This window comes from Oncorhynchus masou, chromosome 13, assembly GCF_036934945.1.
Source record: "Oncorhynchus masou masou isolate Uvic2021 chromosome 13, UVic_Omas_1.1, whole genome shotgun sequence".
In the NCBI taxonomy this organism is placed as follows: Eukaryota; Metazoa; Chordata; class Actinopteri; order Salmoniformes; family Salmonidae; genus Oncorhynchus; species Oncorhynchus masou.
This window is the reverse complement of record NC_088224.1, coordinates 75,913,003-75,929,738: the sequence shown is the minus strand read 5'-3', so window position 1 is coordinate 75,929,738 and position 16,736 is coordinate 75,913,003. Positions and strand designations below refer to the sequence as shown.

Here is a 16,736-nt window from a genome sequence, read left to right as displayed (position 1 = left end):
TTGTCCGTGTAAACCAATTTGGGTTTCCAATCTCTCCAAAAGAATGTGGTGATCGATGGTATCAAAAGCAGCACTAAGGTCTAGGAGCACGAGGACAGATGCAGAGCCTCGGTCCGATGCCATTAAGATGTCATTTACCACCATCACAAGTGCCGTCTCAGTGCTATGATGGGGTCTAAAACCAGACTGAAGCATTTTGTATACATTGTTTGTCTTCAGGAAGGCAGTGAGTGGCTGCGCAACAGCCTTTTCTAAAATGTTTGAGAGGAATGGAAGATTCAATATAGGCCGATAGTTTTTTATATTTTCTGGGTCAAGGTTTGTCTTTTTCAAGAGAGGCTTTATTACTGCCACTTTTAGTGAGTTTGGTACACATCCGGTGGATAGAGAGCAGTTTATTATGTTCAACATAGGAGGGCCAAGCACAGGAAGCAGCTCTTTCAGTAGTTTAGTTGGAATAGGTTCCAGTATGCAGCTTGACGGTTTAGAGGCCATGATTATTTTCATCATTGTGTCAAGAGATATAGTACTAAAACACTTGAGCATCTCTCTTGATCCTAGGTCCTGGCATAGTTGTGCAGACTCAGGACAACTGAGCTTTGAAGGAATACGCAGATTTAAAGAGGAGTCCGTAATTTGCTTTCTAATAATCATACTCTTTTCCTCAAAGAAGTTCATGAATTTATCACTGCTAAAGTGAAAGTCATCCTCTCTTGGGGAATGCTGCTTTTTAGTTAGCTTTGCGACAGTATCAAAAAGGAAGGACTTTTGATGTTCCTTGGTTGGGGTCTGAGCAGATTATTTGTTGCAATTGCAAACGTAATAAAATGGTGGTCCGATAGTCCAGGATTACGAGGAAAAACATTAAGATCCACAACATTTATTCCATGGGACAAAACTAGGTCCAGGGTATGACTGGGACAGTGAGTGGGTCCAGAGACATGTTGGACAAAACCCACTGAGTCGATGATGGCTCCGAAAGCCTTTTGGAGTGGGTCTGTGGACTTTTCCATGTGAATATTAAAGTTACCAAAGATTAGAATATTATCTGCTATGACTACAAGGTCCGATAGGAATTCAGGGAACTCAGTGAGGAACGCTGTATATGGCCCAGGAGGCCTGTAAACAGTAGCTATAAAAAGTGATTGAGTAGGCTGCATAGATTTCATGACTAGAAGCTCAAAAGACGAAAACATAATTTTTGTTTGTAAATTGAAATTTGCTATCGTAAATGACACCAGCTCTGTCAGGAGGAATGGGCCAAGATTCACCCAACTTACTGTGGGAAGCTTGTGGAAGTCTACCCAAAACGTTTGACCCAAGTTAAGCAATTTTAAAGCAATGCCACCAAATACTAATTGAGTGTATGTAAACTTCTGACCCACTGGGAATGTGATGAAAGAAATAAAAGCTGAAATAAATCATTCTCTCTACTATTATTCTGACATTTCACATTATTCAAATAAAGTGGTGATCCTAACTGACCTAAGATGGCATTTTACTAGAATTAAATGTCAGGAATTGTGAAAAACTGAGTTTAAATGTACACTGCTCAAAAAAATAAAGGGAACACTTAAACAACACAATGTAACTCCAAGTCAATCACACTTCTGTGAAATCAAACTGTCCACTTAGGAAGCAACACTGATTGACAATAAATGTCACATGCTGTTGTGCAAATGAAATAGACAACAGGTGGAAATTATAGGCAATTAGCAAGAGACCCCCAATAAAGGAGTGGTTCTGCAGGTGGTGACCATAGACCACTTCTCAGTTCCTATGCTTCCTGGCTGATGTTTTGGTCACTTTTGAATGCTGGCGGTGCTTTCACTCTAGTGGTAGCATGAGACGGAGTCTACAACCCATACAAGTGGCTCAGGTAGTGCAGCTCATCCAGGATGGCACATCAATGCGAGCTGTGGCAAGAAGGTTTGCTGTGTCTGTCAGCGTAGTGTCTAGAGCATGGAGGCGCTGCCAGGAGACAGGCCAGTACATCAGGAGACGTGGAGGAGGCCGTAGGAGGGCAACAACCCAGCAGCAGGACTACTACCTCCGCCTTTGTGCAAGGAGGAGCAGGAGGAGCACTGCCAGAGCCCTGCAAAATGAACTCCAGCAGGTCACAAATGTCCACGTGTCTGCTCAAACGGTCAGAAACAGACTCCATGAGGGTGGTATGAGGTGGGGGTTGTGCTTACAGCCCAACACCGTGCAGTACGTTTGGCATTTGCCAGAGAACACCAAGATTGGCAAATTCGCCACTGGCGCCCTGTGCTCTTCACAGATGAAAGCAGGTTCCCACTGAGCACATGTGACAGACATGACAGAGTCTGGAGATGCCATGGAGAACGTTCTGCTGCCTGCAACATCCTCCAGCATGACCGGTTTGGCGGTGGGTCAGTCATGGTGTGGGGTGGCATTTCTTTGGGGGGCCGCACAGCCCTCCATGTGCTCGCCAGAGGTAGCCTGACTGCCATTAGGTATCAAGATGAGATCCTCAGACCCCTTGTGAAACCATTTGCTGGTGCGGTTGGCCCTGTGTTCCTCCTAATGCAAGACAATGCTAGACCTAATGTGGCTGGAGTGTGTCAGCAGTTCCTGCAAGAGGAAGGCATTGATGCTATGGACTGGCTCGCCCGTTCCCCAGAACTGAATTTAATTGAGCACATCTGGGACATCATGTCTCGCTCCATCCACCAACGTTACGTTGCACCACAGATCCCTCAGGAGACCATCCGCCACCTCATCAGGAGCATGCCCAGGTGTTGTAGGGAGGTCATACAGGCAACACACTATTGAGGCTCATTTTGACTTGTTTTAAGGACATTACATCAAAGTTGGATCAGCCTGTAGTGTGGTTTTCCACTTTAATTTTGAGTGTGACTCCAGACCTCCATGGGTTGATACATGATCATTTTTGTGTGATTTTGTTGCCCTCTCCATGTTAGGAGTGACGCTGGAGAGGAGAAGCAGGTACAGGGAGTCAAACATTTAATAGGGAACAGACATGGAACAAGACAGGAACAGCAGCAGAACACAGGTAACACTGACATATGACAATCAATCCCGAAGCAGGGAACAGAGCTTGGGGACAGACAGATATAGGGAAAGTAATGGCACATCTAATTGAGTCCACGTGAGTCCAATGATCGCTGATGCGTGTGACGGGGGGAAGGCAGGTATGCGTACTGATGGTGACTTGAGTGCGTAATGCTGGGGATCCTGGCGCCCTAGAGCACCAGGGGGAGGAAGAGCGGGAGCAGGCGTGACACTCCATTCTTGTTGTAAAATGGAGTAGCAGAAACTGATCCCCAGTTTCCCATCCATTCCTCTCCTCATACTGTAGGTTACTCTGCTCCATCCCCATCACTCCTCTGAATGACTAGAGGTGTCCAGAGCCCCAGTGGCTGGTGTTCTGTCTCTTTCTCTCACTATCAATCAGGGCATGCCTTTGTACCCGGAAAGAGAGAGAGCCTTGTTATTGTCACCACAGCAGCACAGCAGAGAGAGAGTCAACCACCACCAAGCGAACATGGGCCACAGAGGAAAGAGTGTAGTTTGCATTTCAGCGGAGCAATCAAGCATGCAGATGATTTGCATGAGGATAATTATACAGTATTAGAGACAGGACAAACGTAATCTGTTCCCTGCCCTGTCACTGATACAATTGAGGGAATGTTTCATCTGTGCATTGTTGGCAATGATGAGTTGGTTCATACATGAATTGTCAGACTACTTTACATGTTGCGTGGTATTTAAAAACTATTATTGAAAATATATGTTGTCATTATTAGCCGTCACTTTGAGATGACATGGATGCATAGCTAAATATAATTTGCTCCCACATGGGGTGTCCTTCCCCCGTGGTGTGTCATGGCATGGCTCTAAATTTAGACCACTTTAACAAAATATGAATGATTAATAAATGTTTAAGGCTATACCCTGCATGTCTCTTGCTGGAGAAGCCATACACTATTTATAATGGAGAGTGAGAGTATATACTGTTGGTGAGACGCAGGGTGGCAATTAAGCATTTAGTTTTATCAAGCAGAAAGGAAGCATCTGGATCCGTGCCCAGGCCAGATAGATTGATCCTTGGCCCCTGGGCCTCATGTTCTCCAATGTGGTGTGGCAGGTTGGCACTTCTCTTCTCCATGTGTCAGAGACGCTAGCAGAGAGGGGATAGGGTAGAAGTTTGCAAGTGAGAGGCCTTGTGATAGAGAGGGAGTGTGTGAGGCAAGGGAGAGGCCTTGTGATAGAGAGAGGGAGGGAGTGTTAGGAAGAGGTGTTACTGTTAAAGGAAGGAGTGTTTAAGTGAGAGCCTTGTGATGGAGGGAGTGTGTGAGGCAAGTGATAAAATACAGAGAGAGCGAGGGGTGAAGGGTAAAGGTACATACAGTTGAAGTCAGAAGTTTACATACACTTATGTTGGAGTCATTAAAACTAGTTTTTCAACCACTTTTTCAACTTCTTGTTAACAAACTATAGTTTTGGTTAGGGCATCTACTTTGTGCATGACATAAGTAATTTTTCCAACAATTGTTTGCAGACAGATTATTTCACGTATAATTGACTATCACAATTCCAGTGGGTCCAAAGTTTACATACACTAAGTTGACAGTGCCTTTAAACAGCTTGTAAAATTCCAGAAAATGATGTAATGGCTTTAGAAGCTTCTGATTGGCTAATTGACATCATTTGAGTGAATTGGAGGTGTACCTGTGGATGTATTTCAAGGCCTACCTTCAAACTCAGTGTCTCAACAATAGTACACAAGTATAAACACCATAAGACCACAAAGACCATACTTTTTGGAGAAATGTCCTCTGGTCTGATGAAACATAAATAGAACTGTTTGGTCATAATGACCATCGTTATGTTTGGAGGAAAAAGGGGGTGTCACGCCTTGACCTTAGAGAGCCTTTTTATTTCTCTATTTGGTTAGGTCAGGGTGTGATTTGGGTGGGAATTCTAGTTTGCCTATTTCTTTGTTTATGGCCGAGTGTGCTTCCCAATCAGAGGCAGCTGTCTATCGTTGTCTCTGATTGGGAATCATTCTTAGGCAGCCTTTTTCCCACATAATGTTGTGGGTAATTATTTGTTTTCTGTGAGTGTTTGTGTGCGCCTCAGTTGCGTCACGTTCGGTTTCTGTTTACCTTTTTTTTGTGAATGTTTCACTTTATTATAACCAACACAAAAACATCCTATGGCGATCTTCATTAGCATCGAAGAGCCCCTGTGATATGCAACTTTTCAGGGAAGCTAGAAACCAATATACACAGGCAGTTAGAAAAGCCAAGGCTAGCTTTTTCAAGCAGAAATTTCCTTAACCGCCATCGATAGATGCACAATACTGTGCAGCCCTATTCATTGACCTGGCCAAGGCTTTCACCACATCTGCATTGGCAGACTCAATAGCCTTGGTTTCTCAAATGATTATCTCGCCTGGTTCACCAACTACTTCTCTGACAGAGTTCAGTGTGTCAAATCGGAGGGCCTGTTGTCCGGGCCTCTGGCAGTCTCTATGGGGGTGCCACAGGGTTCAATTCTTGGACCGACTCTCTTCTCTGTATACATCAATGATGTTGCTCTTGCTGCTGGTGAGTCTCTGATCCACATCTACGCAGACTACACCATTCTGTATACTTCTGGCCCTTCTTTGGACACTATATTAACAACCTTCCAGACGAGCTTCAATGCAATGCAACTTCCGTGGTCTCCAATTGCTCTTAAATACAAGTAAAACTAAATGCATGCTCTTCAACCGATCGCTGCCTGCACCTGCCAGCCCGTCCAGCATCACTACTCTGGACGGATCTGACTTAGAATATGTGGACAACTACAAATACCTAGGTGTCTGATTAGACTGTAAACTCTCCTTCCAGACTCACATCAAACATATCCAATCCAAAGTTAAATCGAGAATTGGCCTCCTATTTCGCAACAAAGCATCCTTCACTCATGCTCCCATTGTAAAACTGACCATCCTACCGATCCTCGACTTTGGCGATGTCATTTACAAAATAGCCTCCAATACCCTATTCAATAAATTGGATGCAGTCTATAGTGCCATCCGTTTTGTCACCAAAGCCCCATTTACTACCCACCACTGCGACCTGGACTCTCTCGTTGGCTGGCCCTCGCTTCATACTCGTCGCCAAATTCACTGGCTCCAGGTCATCTACAAGACCCTGCTAGGTAAATTACCCCCTTATCTCAGCTCACTGGTCACCATAGCAGCACCCACCTGTTGCACGCGCTCCAGTAGGTATATCTCTCTGGTCACCCCCAAAACCAATTCTTCCTTTGGCAGCCTCTCCTTCCAATTCTCTGCTGCCAATGACTGGAACGAACTTCAAAAATCTCTGAAACTGGAAACACTTATCTCCCTCACTAGCTTTAAGCACCAGGTGTCAGAGCAGCTCACAGATTACTGTACCTGTACATAGCCCATCTATAATTTAGCCCAAACAACTACCTCTCCCCCTACTGTATTTATTTATTTAGCTCATTTGCACCCCATTATTTCTACCATTCCAGTGTTTTACTTGCTATATTGTATTTACTTCGCCACCATGGCCTTATTTTGCCTTTACCTCCCTTATCTCACCGCATTTGCTCACATTGTATATAGACTTATTTTTCTACTGTATTATTGACTGTATGTTTGTTTTACTCCATTTGTAACTCTGTGTTGTTGTATGTGTCGAACTGCTTTGCTTTATCTTGGCCAGGTCGCAAATGGATATGAGAACTTGTTCTCAACTTGCCTACCTGGTTAAATAAAGGTGAAATAAATCAAATTTAAGATGTGGAATTACATGCACGCTGCGCCTTGGCTCATTCATGACAGGGAGTTTGAAGACAACGGACCTGAAAGGGGGAGGCTTGCAAGCTGAAGAACACCATCTCAACCTTGAAGCACGGGGGGTGGCAGCATCATGTTGTGGTGGTGCTTTGCTGCAGGAGGGACTGGTGCACTTCACAAAATAGATTGCATCATGAGGAGGAAAATTATGTGGATATAGTGAAGCAACATCTCAAGACATCAGTCAGGAAGTTGAAGCTTGGTCGCAAATGGATCTTCCAAATGGACAATGACCCCAAGCATACTTTCAAAGTTGCGGCAAAATGGCTTAAGGACAACCAATTCAATGTTTTGGAGTGGCCATCACAAAGCCCTGACCTCAAGCCTATAGAAAAACTGTGGGCAGAACTGAAAAAACATGTGTGAGCAAGGAGGCCTACAAACCTGACTCAGTTACACCAGCTCTGTCAGGAGGAATGGGCCAAAATTCACCCAACTTATTGTGGGCATCTTGTGGAAAGCTACCCAAACATTTGACCCAAGTTAAACCATTTAAAGGCAGTGTAAGTAAACTTCTGACCCACTGGGAATGTGATGAAAGAAATAAAAGCTGAAATAAATAATTATTTCTACTATTATTCCAACATTTCACATTCTTAAAATAAAGTGGTGATATTAACTGACCTAAGACGGAATTTTTACGAGGATTAAAATGTCAGAAATTGAGTTGACATGTATTTGGGTAACGTGTATGTAATCTACCGATTTCAACTGTATATCTAGTAATGTGTGTGTGTGTGTGTGTATGTGTACATCTGTAATGTCTACGTTAATGTTTTTAAATGTATGTAAATTGTGAAGTATTTTTGTCTGTAATGTCTTGTTCATTATGTCGGTACCCAGGAAGACACGCTGTCGCTTTTGCCATTGGTTAATAAAAAATAAAAAAGGGCTGTTAAAGAGCAGCTGACATGGGGGGGGGGGGGGTATTTGCAGGGGGGCAAGGACCCAACAGAGCACAAGGCACCCAGTGTCCTCAGCCCCCTCCAGCTGGCTGTGGCTGTGTGTGAGTGTGTGTGGCCTCAACCTTCTTCCACTGGTGTGGTGTGGCCTCAACCTTCTTCCACTGGTGTGGTGTGACCTAAACCTTGTTCTATTTGTATGGTGTGGTGTGGCCTTCCTCCACTAGTGTGCTGTGGCGGTATCCTTCCTCCATTAGTGTGGTGTGGCCTCGGTGTGGTGTGGCCTCAACCTTCCTCCACTGGTGTGGTGTGGTCTCAACCTTCTTCCACTGGTGTGGTGTGGCCTCAACCTTCTTCCACTGGTGTGGTGTGACCTAAACCTTGTTCTATTTGTATGGTGTGGTGTGGCCTTCCTCCACTAGTGTGCTGTGGCGGTATCCTTCCTCCATTAGTGTGGTGTGGCCTCGGTGTGGTGTGGCCTCAACCTTCCTCCACTGGTGTGGTGTGGTCTCAACCTTTTTCCACTGGTGTGGTGTGGTCTCAACCTTCCTCCACTGGTGTGGTGTGGTCTCAACCTTCCTCCACTGGTGTGGTGTGGCTTCAACCTTCCTCCACTAGTGTGGTGTGGTCTTAATCTTCCTCAACTTGTGTGGTGTGGTGTCAACCTTCCTCCACTGGTGTGGTGTGACCTCAACCTTTCTCAACTTGTGTGGTGTGGTGTAAACTTTCATCAACTTGTGTTGTGTTGCCTCAACCTTCCTCCACTGGTGTGGTGTGGCCTCATCCTTCCTCCACTGGTGTGGTGTGGCCTCATCCTTCCTCCACTGGTGTGGTGTGGCCTCATCCTTCCTCCACTGGTGTGGTGTGGCCTCATCCTTCCTCCACTGGTGTGGTGTGGCCTCAACCTTCCTCCACTGGTGTGGTGTGGCCTCTGCTTTCCTCCGCTGGTTTGGTGTGGTGTGGTCTCAACCTTCCTCCACTGGTTGGTGTTGTGTGACCTCAACCTTCCTCCACTAGTGTGGTGTGGTCTCAACTTTCCTCCACTGGTTGGTGTTGTGTGACCTCAACCTTCCTCCACTAGTGTGGTGTGGCCTCAGCTTTCCTCCACAGGTGTGTTTTCGTCTCAACCTTCCTCCACTAATGTGTTGTGTTCTCAAACTTCCTCATCTTGTGTGGTGTGACCTCAACCTTCCTCCACTGGTGTGGTGTGTCTCAACCTTCCTCCACTGGTGTGGTGTGGCCTCAACCGTTCTCCACTGGTGTGGTATGGCCTCAACCTTCCTCCACTGGTGTGGTGTGGCCTCAACCTTCCTCCACTGGTGTGGTGTGGCCTCAACTTTCCTCCACTGGTTGGTGTTGTGTGACCTCAACCTTCCTCCACTAGTGTGGTGTGGCCTCAGCTTTCCTCCACAGGTGTGTTTTCGTCTCAACCTTCCTCCACTGATGTGTTGTGTTCTCAAACTTCCTCATCTTGTGTGGTGTGACCTCAACCTTCCTCCACTGGTGTGGTGTGTCTCAACCTTCCTCCACTAGTGTGGTGTGGCCTCAACCTTCCTCCACTGGTGTGGTATGGCCTCAACCTTCCTCCACTAGTGTGGTGTTTGCCTAAACCTTCCTCCACTGGTGTGGTATGGCCTCAACCTTCCTCCACTGGTGTGGTGTGGCCTCATCCTTCATCCACTGGTGTGGTGTGGCCTCATCCTTCATCCACTGGTGTAGTGTGGCCTCATCCTTCCTCCACTGGTGTGGTGTGGTGTCAACCTTCCTCCACTGGTGTGTTGTGGCCTCATCCTTCCTCCACTGGTGTGGTATGGCCTCATCCTTCCTCCACTGGTGTGGTGTGGCCTCAACCTTCTTCCACTGGTGTGGTGTCAACCTTCCTCCACTGGTGTGGTGTGTCTCAACTTTCCTCCACTGGTGTGGTGTGGTCTCAACCTTCCTCCACTGGTGTGGTGTAGTCTCAACCTTCCTCCACTGGTGTGGTGTGGTCTCAACCTTCCTCCATTGGTGTGGTGTGGTCTCAACCTTCCTCCATTGGTGTGGTGTGGTCTCAACCTTCCTCCACTGGTGTGGTGTGGTCTCAACCTTCCTCCATTGGTGTAGTGTAGTCTCAACCTTCCTCCACTGGTGTGGTGTGGTCTCAACCTTCCTCCATTGGTGTGGTGTGGTCTCAACCTTCCTCCACTGGTGTGGTGTGGTCTCAACCTTCCTCCACTGGTGTGGTGTGGTCTCAACCTTCCTCCACTGGTGTGGTGTGGTCTCAACCTTGTGGTGTACACTGCCTTTTCTTTTCCTTTTCTTGGTTCAGGCCTCAAGTAGCTACATTCCATCTTTATTGGTGGTGTTGTTTGTACGTGTGGGTGTGCGTGCATGCTTGTGTGGGTGTGCGTGCATGCGTGTGTGGGTGTGCGTGTGCTTTTGTCAGAGGTGGCTGGCTTAGCTGTGGAGGGTTGATGAGGCAATGCTGCACGCTAAGCTCTAATAACTCTTTTCCTCTCTCTCTCGCTCTCTCTCTCTGTCTCTCTCTTTTTCTGTCTAGCTCTCTCTATTTCTCTCTGTCTCTTTGTCTGTTTCTCTCCTCTCTCTCTGTCACTATCTCTCTCTGTCTAGCTCTCTATCTCTCTATCTCTATCGCTCTGTCTTTCTCTGTCTGTCACTGTCTCTCTGTCTTGCTCTCTCTCTCTGTCTCTCTCTCTGTCTCGCTCTCTGTCTAGCTCTCTCTTTCGGTCTCTGTCGGTTTCTCTCTCTGTCGGTCTCTCTGTCTCTCTTTCTCTGTCTCTCTCTGTATCTGTTTCTCTATTTGTCTGTCTCTCTGTCTCTGTCTGTCTAGCTCTCTTTCTCTATCTTTATTGCTCTCTCTCTGTCTCTCTCTCTCTCTCTCTCTCTCTCTCTCTCTGTCTAGCTCTGTCTCTCTCTCTGGTTAAAATACAAAAGGGAAAAATAAACAAGCATGAGTATGGGTTGTGTATACAGTAGTGTTTGTTCTTCACTGGTTGTCCTTTTCTTGTGGCAACAGGTCACAAATCTTGCTGCTGTGATGGCACACTGTGGTATTTCACCCAGTAGATATGGGAGTTTATCAAAATCGGGTTTGTTTTCAAATTCTTTGCTGTTCTATGTAATATGAGGGAAATACGTGTCTTTAATATGGTCATACATTTGTCAGGAGGTTTGGAAGTGCCGCTCAGTTTCCAACTCATTTTGTGGGCAGTGAGCACACAGCCTGTCTTCTCTTGAGAGCCAGGTCTGCCTACGGTAGCCTTTCTCAATAGCAAGGCTATGCTCACTGAGTCTGTACATAGTCAAAGCTTTCCTTAAGTTTGGGTCAGTCACAGTCGTCAGGTATTCTGTCGCTGTGTACTCTGTTTAGAGCCAAATAGCATTCTAGTTTGCTCTTTTTTTGTTAATTCTTTCCAATGTGTCAAGTAATTATCTTTTTGTTTTCTCATGATGTGGTTGCGTTTAATTGTGATGTTGTCCTGGGGCTCTATGGGGTCTGTGTTTGTGAACAGAGCCCCAGGAACAGCTTGCTTAGTGGACTCTTCTCCAGGTTCATCTCTCTGTAGGTGATGGCTTTGTTATGGAAGGTTTGGGAATCGCTTCCTTTTAGGTGGTTGTAGAATTTAACGGCTCTTTTCTGGATTTTGATCATTAGTGTGTATCGGCCTAATTCTGCTCTGCATGCATTATTTGGTGTTTTACGTTGTACATTGAGGATATTTTTGCAGAAATCTCTCTCTCTGTCACTCTATCTCTCGCTCTCACACACACACACACACACACACACACACACACACACACACACACACACACACACACACACACACACACACACACACACACACACACACACACACACACACACACACACACACACACACACACACGTGGGCTGGGCTGGGATGCCTGTGTGCTCTGGGAGTTGGCTTGCCTGCTGACAGTGCTAGATGGCAGGATTAGGTTATTTCTATCAGAGAGGCATTTCTATGTACTGTGGTTCAGGTATGCCACATGTATTATGTATCTGCACTCCCTGGATGACGGAGGAGGGAGAGCAAAACGGGTCTGCCGGAGTATCATCCCCAGGAGAGTGTGAGAGAGGCAGAAAGTGAGCAAGAAAGAAAGAAGGAAATAAATAGAGGCACCGTGGAGGTCTATTAAAACTCACAGCAGGAGCTCTTTGTGACAACGGATCGAGTCCGTACTGCTACTCCTTGCAGAGGAATTGGAAGAACCTCTGTCAGTAACATCCATTTAAGGTGGCAGCATTTTTTTTAGGTTAGAATGTAACAGAACAGACACTGTAGATTAGTCTTTCCTCTGCCCATTCCCACTTATTTCCATTTACCCCTCCCTCCCCTCCTCTCTCCACTAACTAGCTCTTCTCTGCAGAATATTTGTGTAGTCTTTGTGGTGTTGTTTTCCTTGACCACTCCTTGTCCAGCTATGTGGTGACAGAACTGATGCAGAGTGACCTCCATAAGATCATCGTGTCACCTCAGCCCCTCAGCTCAGACCACGTCAAAGTGTTTCTCTATCAGATCCTCCGAGGTAAGACCTCGCCAACACGCTCTGACACTCCCAGATCACATTACAAACATTAAAACAGGATTTTCTCACAAATATCAGTTTCAATCGTCATTGATATAAAATGGGGTGCAACCTTCGCATGAGAAACTATTTGAAAACCGTTCAACTGAATCCTTCCTGGCATGTGTTTTATTTTTTCAGGACTGAAGTACCTGCACTCAGCTGGCATCCTACATCGAGACATCAAACCTGGCAACCTCCTGGTCAACAGCAACTGTGTGCTTAAGGTTGATCTACTGTCCTCTACTATCTAACATTTCCATCCTCATGTGATGATGACATGTATTAGTCAACTGAGATGTACATTGTTATATTTATGAGGTCAAGTTGGGGTCGGATTCTGCTCTGTGGAAGTACAGTATCTGAAATACACACTCCTGACTCCTGCCCTCAGTAGCAGTCTGGCGTGGTGAGTCCTTGTAGCCTGTGTTACCGGGGGTCTGATGCCCCAGTGGGATGTCTACAGTACATGATGCTGGGCTCCTGACATAAATCTTCATCCTGGGGCTTGGTAATGGAGGCCCTGCCTTGGTTTATGCTACCCCTAGCTCCCCCCACAGACACTGGAGCGGTGATAGTCCACGTGTGGGGGAGAGGGAAGAGAGAGAGAAAGGGAGAGGGGAGAGAACAGAGTGATTCAGTGTGTTCCCTGGCTGACTCTGGAGAACAGATTGTCTTTAGCAGACATTTACTCATTTAGCTCCTAATTCTCATTTCCCAAACGGGAAACCCTCTCCACACATTCTGTGCTATTTTCAGTGGAGCCCATCCCTATCTGCCTCTGTGATGCTCCCTGCCTGCCTGTGATTGTGTGCTATCTGCCCATGATATCAATGTGTATGCCATTATTTTAGAGCGAGGCACTCCTCATTTAATTTCTGATGATGAACATAATGATGATGATGAACATCCCCTTCCAAAAATCTCCTCCCTCAGCAGCATCAGCTACTCAAGCAGTTTGATTCAGTTGTGTACAAGCAGTAATCGTCTGGAGTAACGTGACAAGGCCCGTAGCGGTGCAACACTAATGTGGCTCTCCCAATCTTTCACTTCCTGTCATTCTGTCCAGAATTTATATATAGTTAACATAGCAAAAACAAGAAATGGGAAAAAACAGCTGTTATTTAGCACGTAGCTGTCATAAGAGACCGAGCTGGAAGTGTGTCCCTGTATTGACATCGTAGAAGAGGTTGATGATTAACTTCATTGAGTGTTTTCATTGGAAATGTAATTAGTGACGCTTTTCTGATATACAGTGGCTTGTGAAAGTATTCACCCCCTTGACATTTTTCCTATTTTGTTGCCTTACTACCTGGAATTAAAATAGATTTTTGTGGGGTTTGTATCATTTGATTTATGCAACATGCCTATGACTTTGAAGATGCAAAATATTTTTTAATTTGAAACAAACAATAAATAAGAAAAAAAAACAGAAAACTTGAGTGTGCATAACTATTCCCCCCTCCCCAAAGTCAATACTTTGTAGAGACACCTTTTGCAGCAATTACAGCTGCAAATCTCTTGGGGTATGTCTCTATAAGCTTGGCACATCTAGCCACTGGGATTTTTTTGAAGGCCAAACTGCTCCAGCTCCTTCAAGTTGGATGGGTTCCGCTGGTGTACAGCAGTCTTTAAGTCATTCCACAGATTCTCATTTGGATTGAGGTCTGGGCTTTGACTAGGCCATTCCAAGACATTTAAATATTTCCCCTTAAACCACTCAAGTGTTGCTTTAGCAGTATGCTTAGGGTCATTGTCCTGCTGGAAGGTGAACCTCCTTCCCAGTCTCAAATCTCTGGAAGACTGAAACAGGTTTCCCCTAAGAATTTCCCTGTATTTAGCGCCATCCATCATTCCTTCAATTCCTACAGGTTTCCCAGTCCCTGCCGATGAAAAACATCCCCACAGCATGATGCTGCCGCTACCATGGAGTTCTCAGGGTGATGAGAGGTGTTGGGTTTGCGCCAGACATAGCGTTTTCCTTGATGGTCAAAAATCTCAATTTTAGTCTTATCTGACCAGAGTACCCTTTCATCCATATGTTTCTGGAATCTCCCACATGCCTTTTGGCGAACACCAAACATGTTAACTTATTTTTTTTACATTTTTATTCAGGCCACTCTTCCGTAAAGCCCAGCTCTGTGGAGTGTACAGCTAAAAGTGGTCCTATGGACAGATACTCCAGTCCCCGCTGTGGAGCTTTGCAGCTCCTTCAGGGTTATCTTTGGTCTCTTTGTTGTGTCTCTGATTAATGCCCTCCTCACCTGGTCCTTGAGTTTTGGTGGGCAGCCCTCTCTTGGCAGGTTTGTTGTTGTGCCATATTCTTTAATTGTTTTAATAATGGATTTAATTGTGCTCCGTGGGATGTTCAGTTTCTGATATATTTTTATAACCCAACCCTGATCTGTACTTCTCCACAACTTTGTCCCTGACCTGTTTGGAGAGCTCTTTGGTGTTCATGGTGCTGCTTGCTTGGCGGTGCCCCTTGCTTAGTGGTGTTGCAGACTCTGGGGCCTTTCAGAACAGGTGTATATATACTGAGATCATGTGACAGATCATGTGACTCTTAGATTGCACACAAGTGGACTTTTTTAAATTAATTTATGTGACTTCTGAAGGTAATTGGTTGCAACAGATCTTTTTTAGGGGCTTCATAGCAGAGGGGGTGAATACATATGCACGCACCACTTTTCAGTTTATTTTTTAATATATAATTTTCTGAAATAAGTAATTTTTTTCATTTCACTTCACCGATTTGGACTATTTTGTGTATGTCCATTACATGAAATCTAAATAAAAAATCCATTTAAATTACAGGTTGTAATGCAACAAAATAGCAAAATCACCAAGGGAGATGAATACTTTGGCAAGGCACTGTAACGGCTCATCCCTTGAAGAGCTTGGGGGAAGTGAGATATGAGTCAACAAAGAATTTCGGAGCAGCTCGTTAGTCCGTTTATGAACGATCCAAATATTCCATTCTTTTGTGTCTTTAGACGAATCAGACAATGTTCTTATTCAGTTATTTAACAATTGACACTGGTCAGTCACAGTAAGCTACCAAATAATAAATGGTGTATCTTGTAAGAAGCTGCATGCATCTAAACCTTGGGTTAGGTTGGGTTGGGAGGACTAGTCTATTTGTGTATTGGTATTGATGGATGTATTAATGTGAACATGTTCTCTGCCTTCATCCCTCTTCAGATCTGTGACTTTGGGCTGGCGCGGTTGGAGGAGCTGGACGAGTCTCGTCACATGACTCAGGAGGTGGTGACACAGTATTACCGTGCGCCAGAAATCCTCATGGGCAGCCACCATTACTCCAACGCCATCGACATCTGGTCTGTAGGATGCATCTTTGCCGAGCTACTGGGCCGACGCATCCTGTTCCAGGCACAAAGCCCCATCCAGCAGGTAACCAATACTGTAAACACTGGGGACATGTTGATCTGACATGGGATACTTGCTGATCTAATATTCAGTGTAGAGCATTTCCTTGCTTACTTTATAAGAAAAAAAGTTATTGGCTATTCTTGGTTGTGTTTGTTAGTCAGTAGACTTCACTGAGGTGTGTTATTTCAGCTTGGTTTGAGCTTTCAGAGATAAAGTCTGTATTTGAAAACAGGACAGAGCTTCCTTGACCCCTTAATGTCCATGTCTCTCCAAACCTTGGGCTCTGGTCCTGCCTCCTTTACCTCCCTTTCAGAGATGTTGAGTTAGATGGGGAGGAAAGCAGCCTTATGTCTCAGTACACACTACTCCCTTTCACTTCTGATATTGACACAAATAGCTCATGTCTAAATTGACTTGTTCGCAGACACTGTAAGTTTACAATGGACTGAAAAATTGCATTCCGAAGCAATAAGTCAATACACAGTATAGCTCCCTGGAGTCCTTAACTTGGCCTGCCTCTCTCAACTCCCTCGCCTTTACTGCATATGTGCCATAGCGTGTTTGTGTGTGAGCATGTGTGGGTTTGTGTGTTTGTTCGTGCATACGTGTGTCAAGTACAGTAACATATGCTGCATGATGTTTTTCTGTGTGCGTTCTGTGTTGTAGCTGGATCTGATCACGGACCTGCTGGGCACTCCCTCTCTGGAGGCCATGAGGACAGCGTGTGAGGGGGCCAGGGCCCACATCCTCAGAGGACCACACAAACAGGTATGGACATGGATGAGCAGTGTGTGTTCTCTGGTGCAGGACAGAACATTTGTCTCCTGAGCTAGGTTTTCATAAGTCCTATAAATCAAATATATTTTCGGTAATCATGGCTGGATGGGAATATGTATCTGTGACATATTTGTTTCCACACATGGTTACAGGAGTCAGACACATCAGTGATGAGTGGTCCTCTTGGACAGCAAGATGGTGTCTTAGTG

At 45.4% G+C, this 16,736-nt stretch overlaps 1 protein-coding gene across 1 annotated transcript in view; it reads left to right on the top strand.

The window, feature by feature from the left end:
* The window catches only part of LOC135553072 (serine/threonine-protein kinase NLK-like), a 94,208-nt gene that overhangs the window by 50,350 nt on the left and 27,122 nt on the right, over positions 1-16,736 (top strand). Inside the window, exons 4-7 of the mRNA XM_064985162.1 lie at positions 12,212-12,318; positions 12,499-12,584; positions 15,562-15,771; positions 16,417-16,518. Coding sequence (XP_064841234.1) covers positions 12,212-12,318; positions 12,499-12,584; positions 15,562-15,771; positions 16,417-16,518 — 505 coding nt within the window. The remainder of the gene's footprint in view (positions 1-12,211; positions 12,319-12,498; positions 12,585-15,561; positions 15,772-16,416; positions 16,519-16,736) is intronic.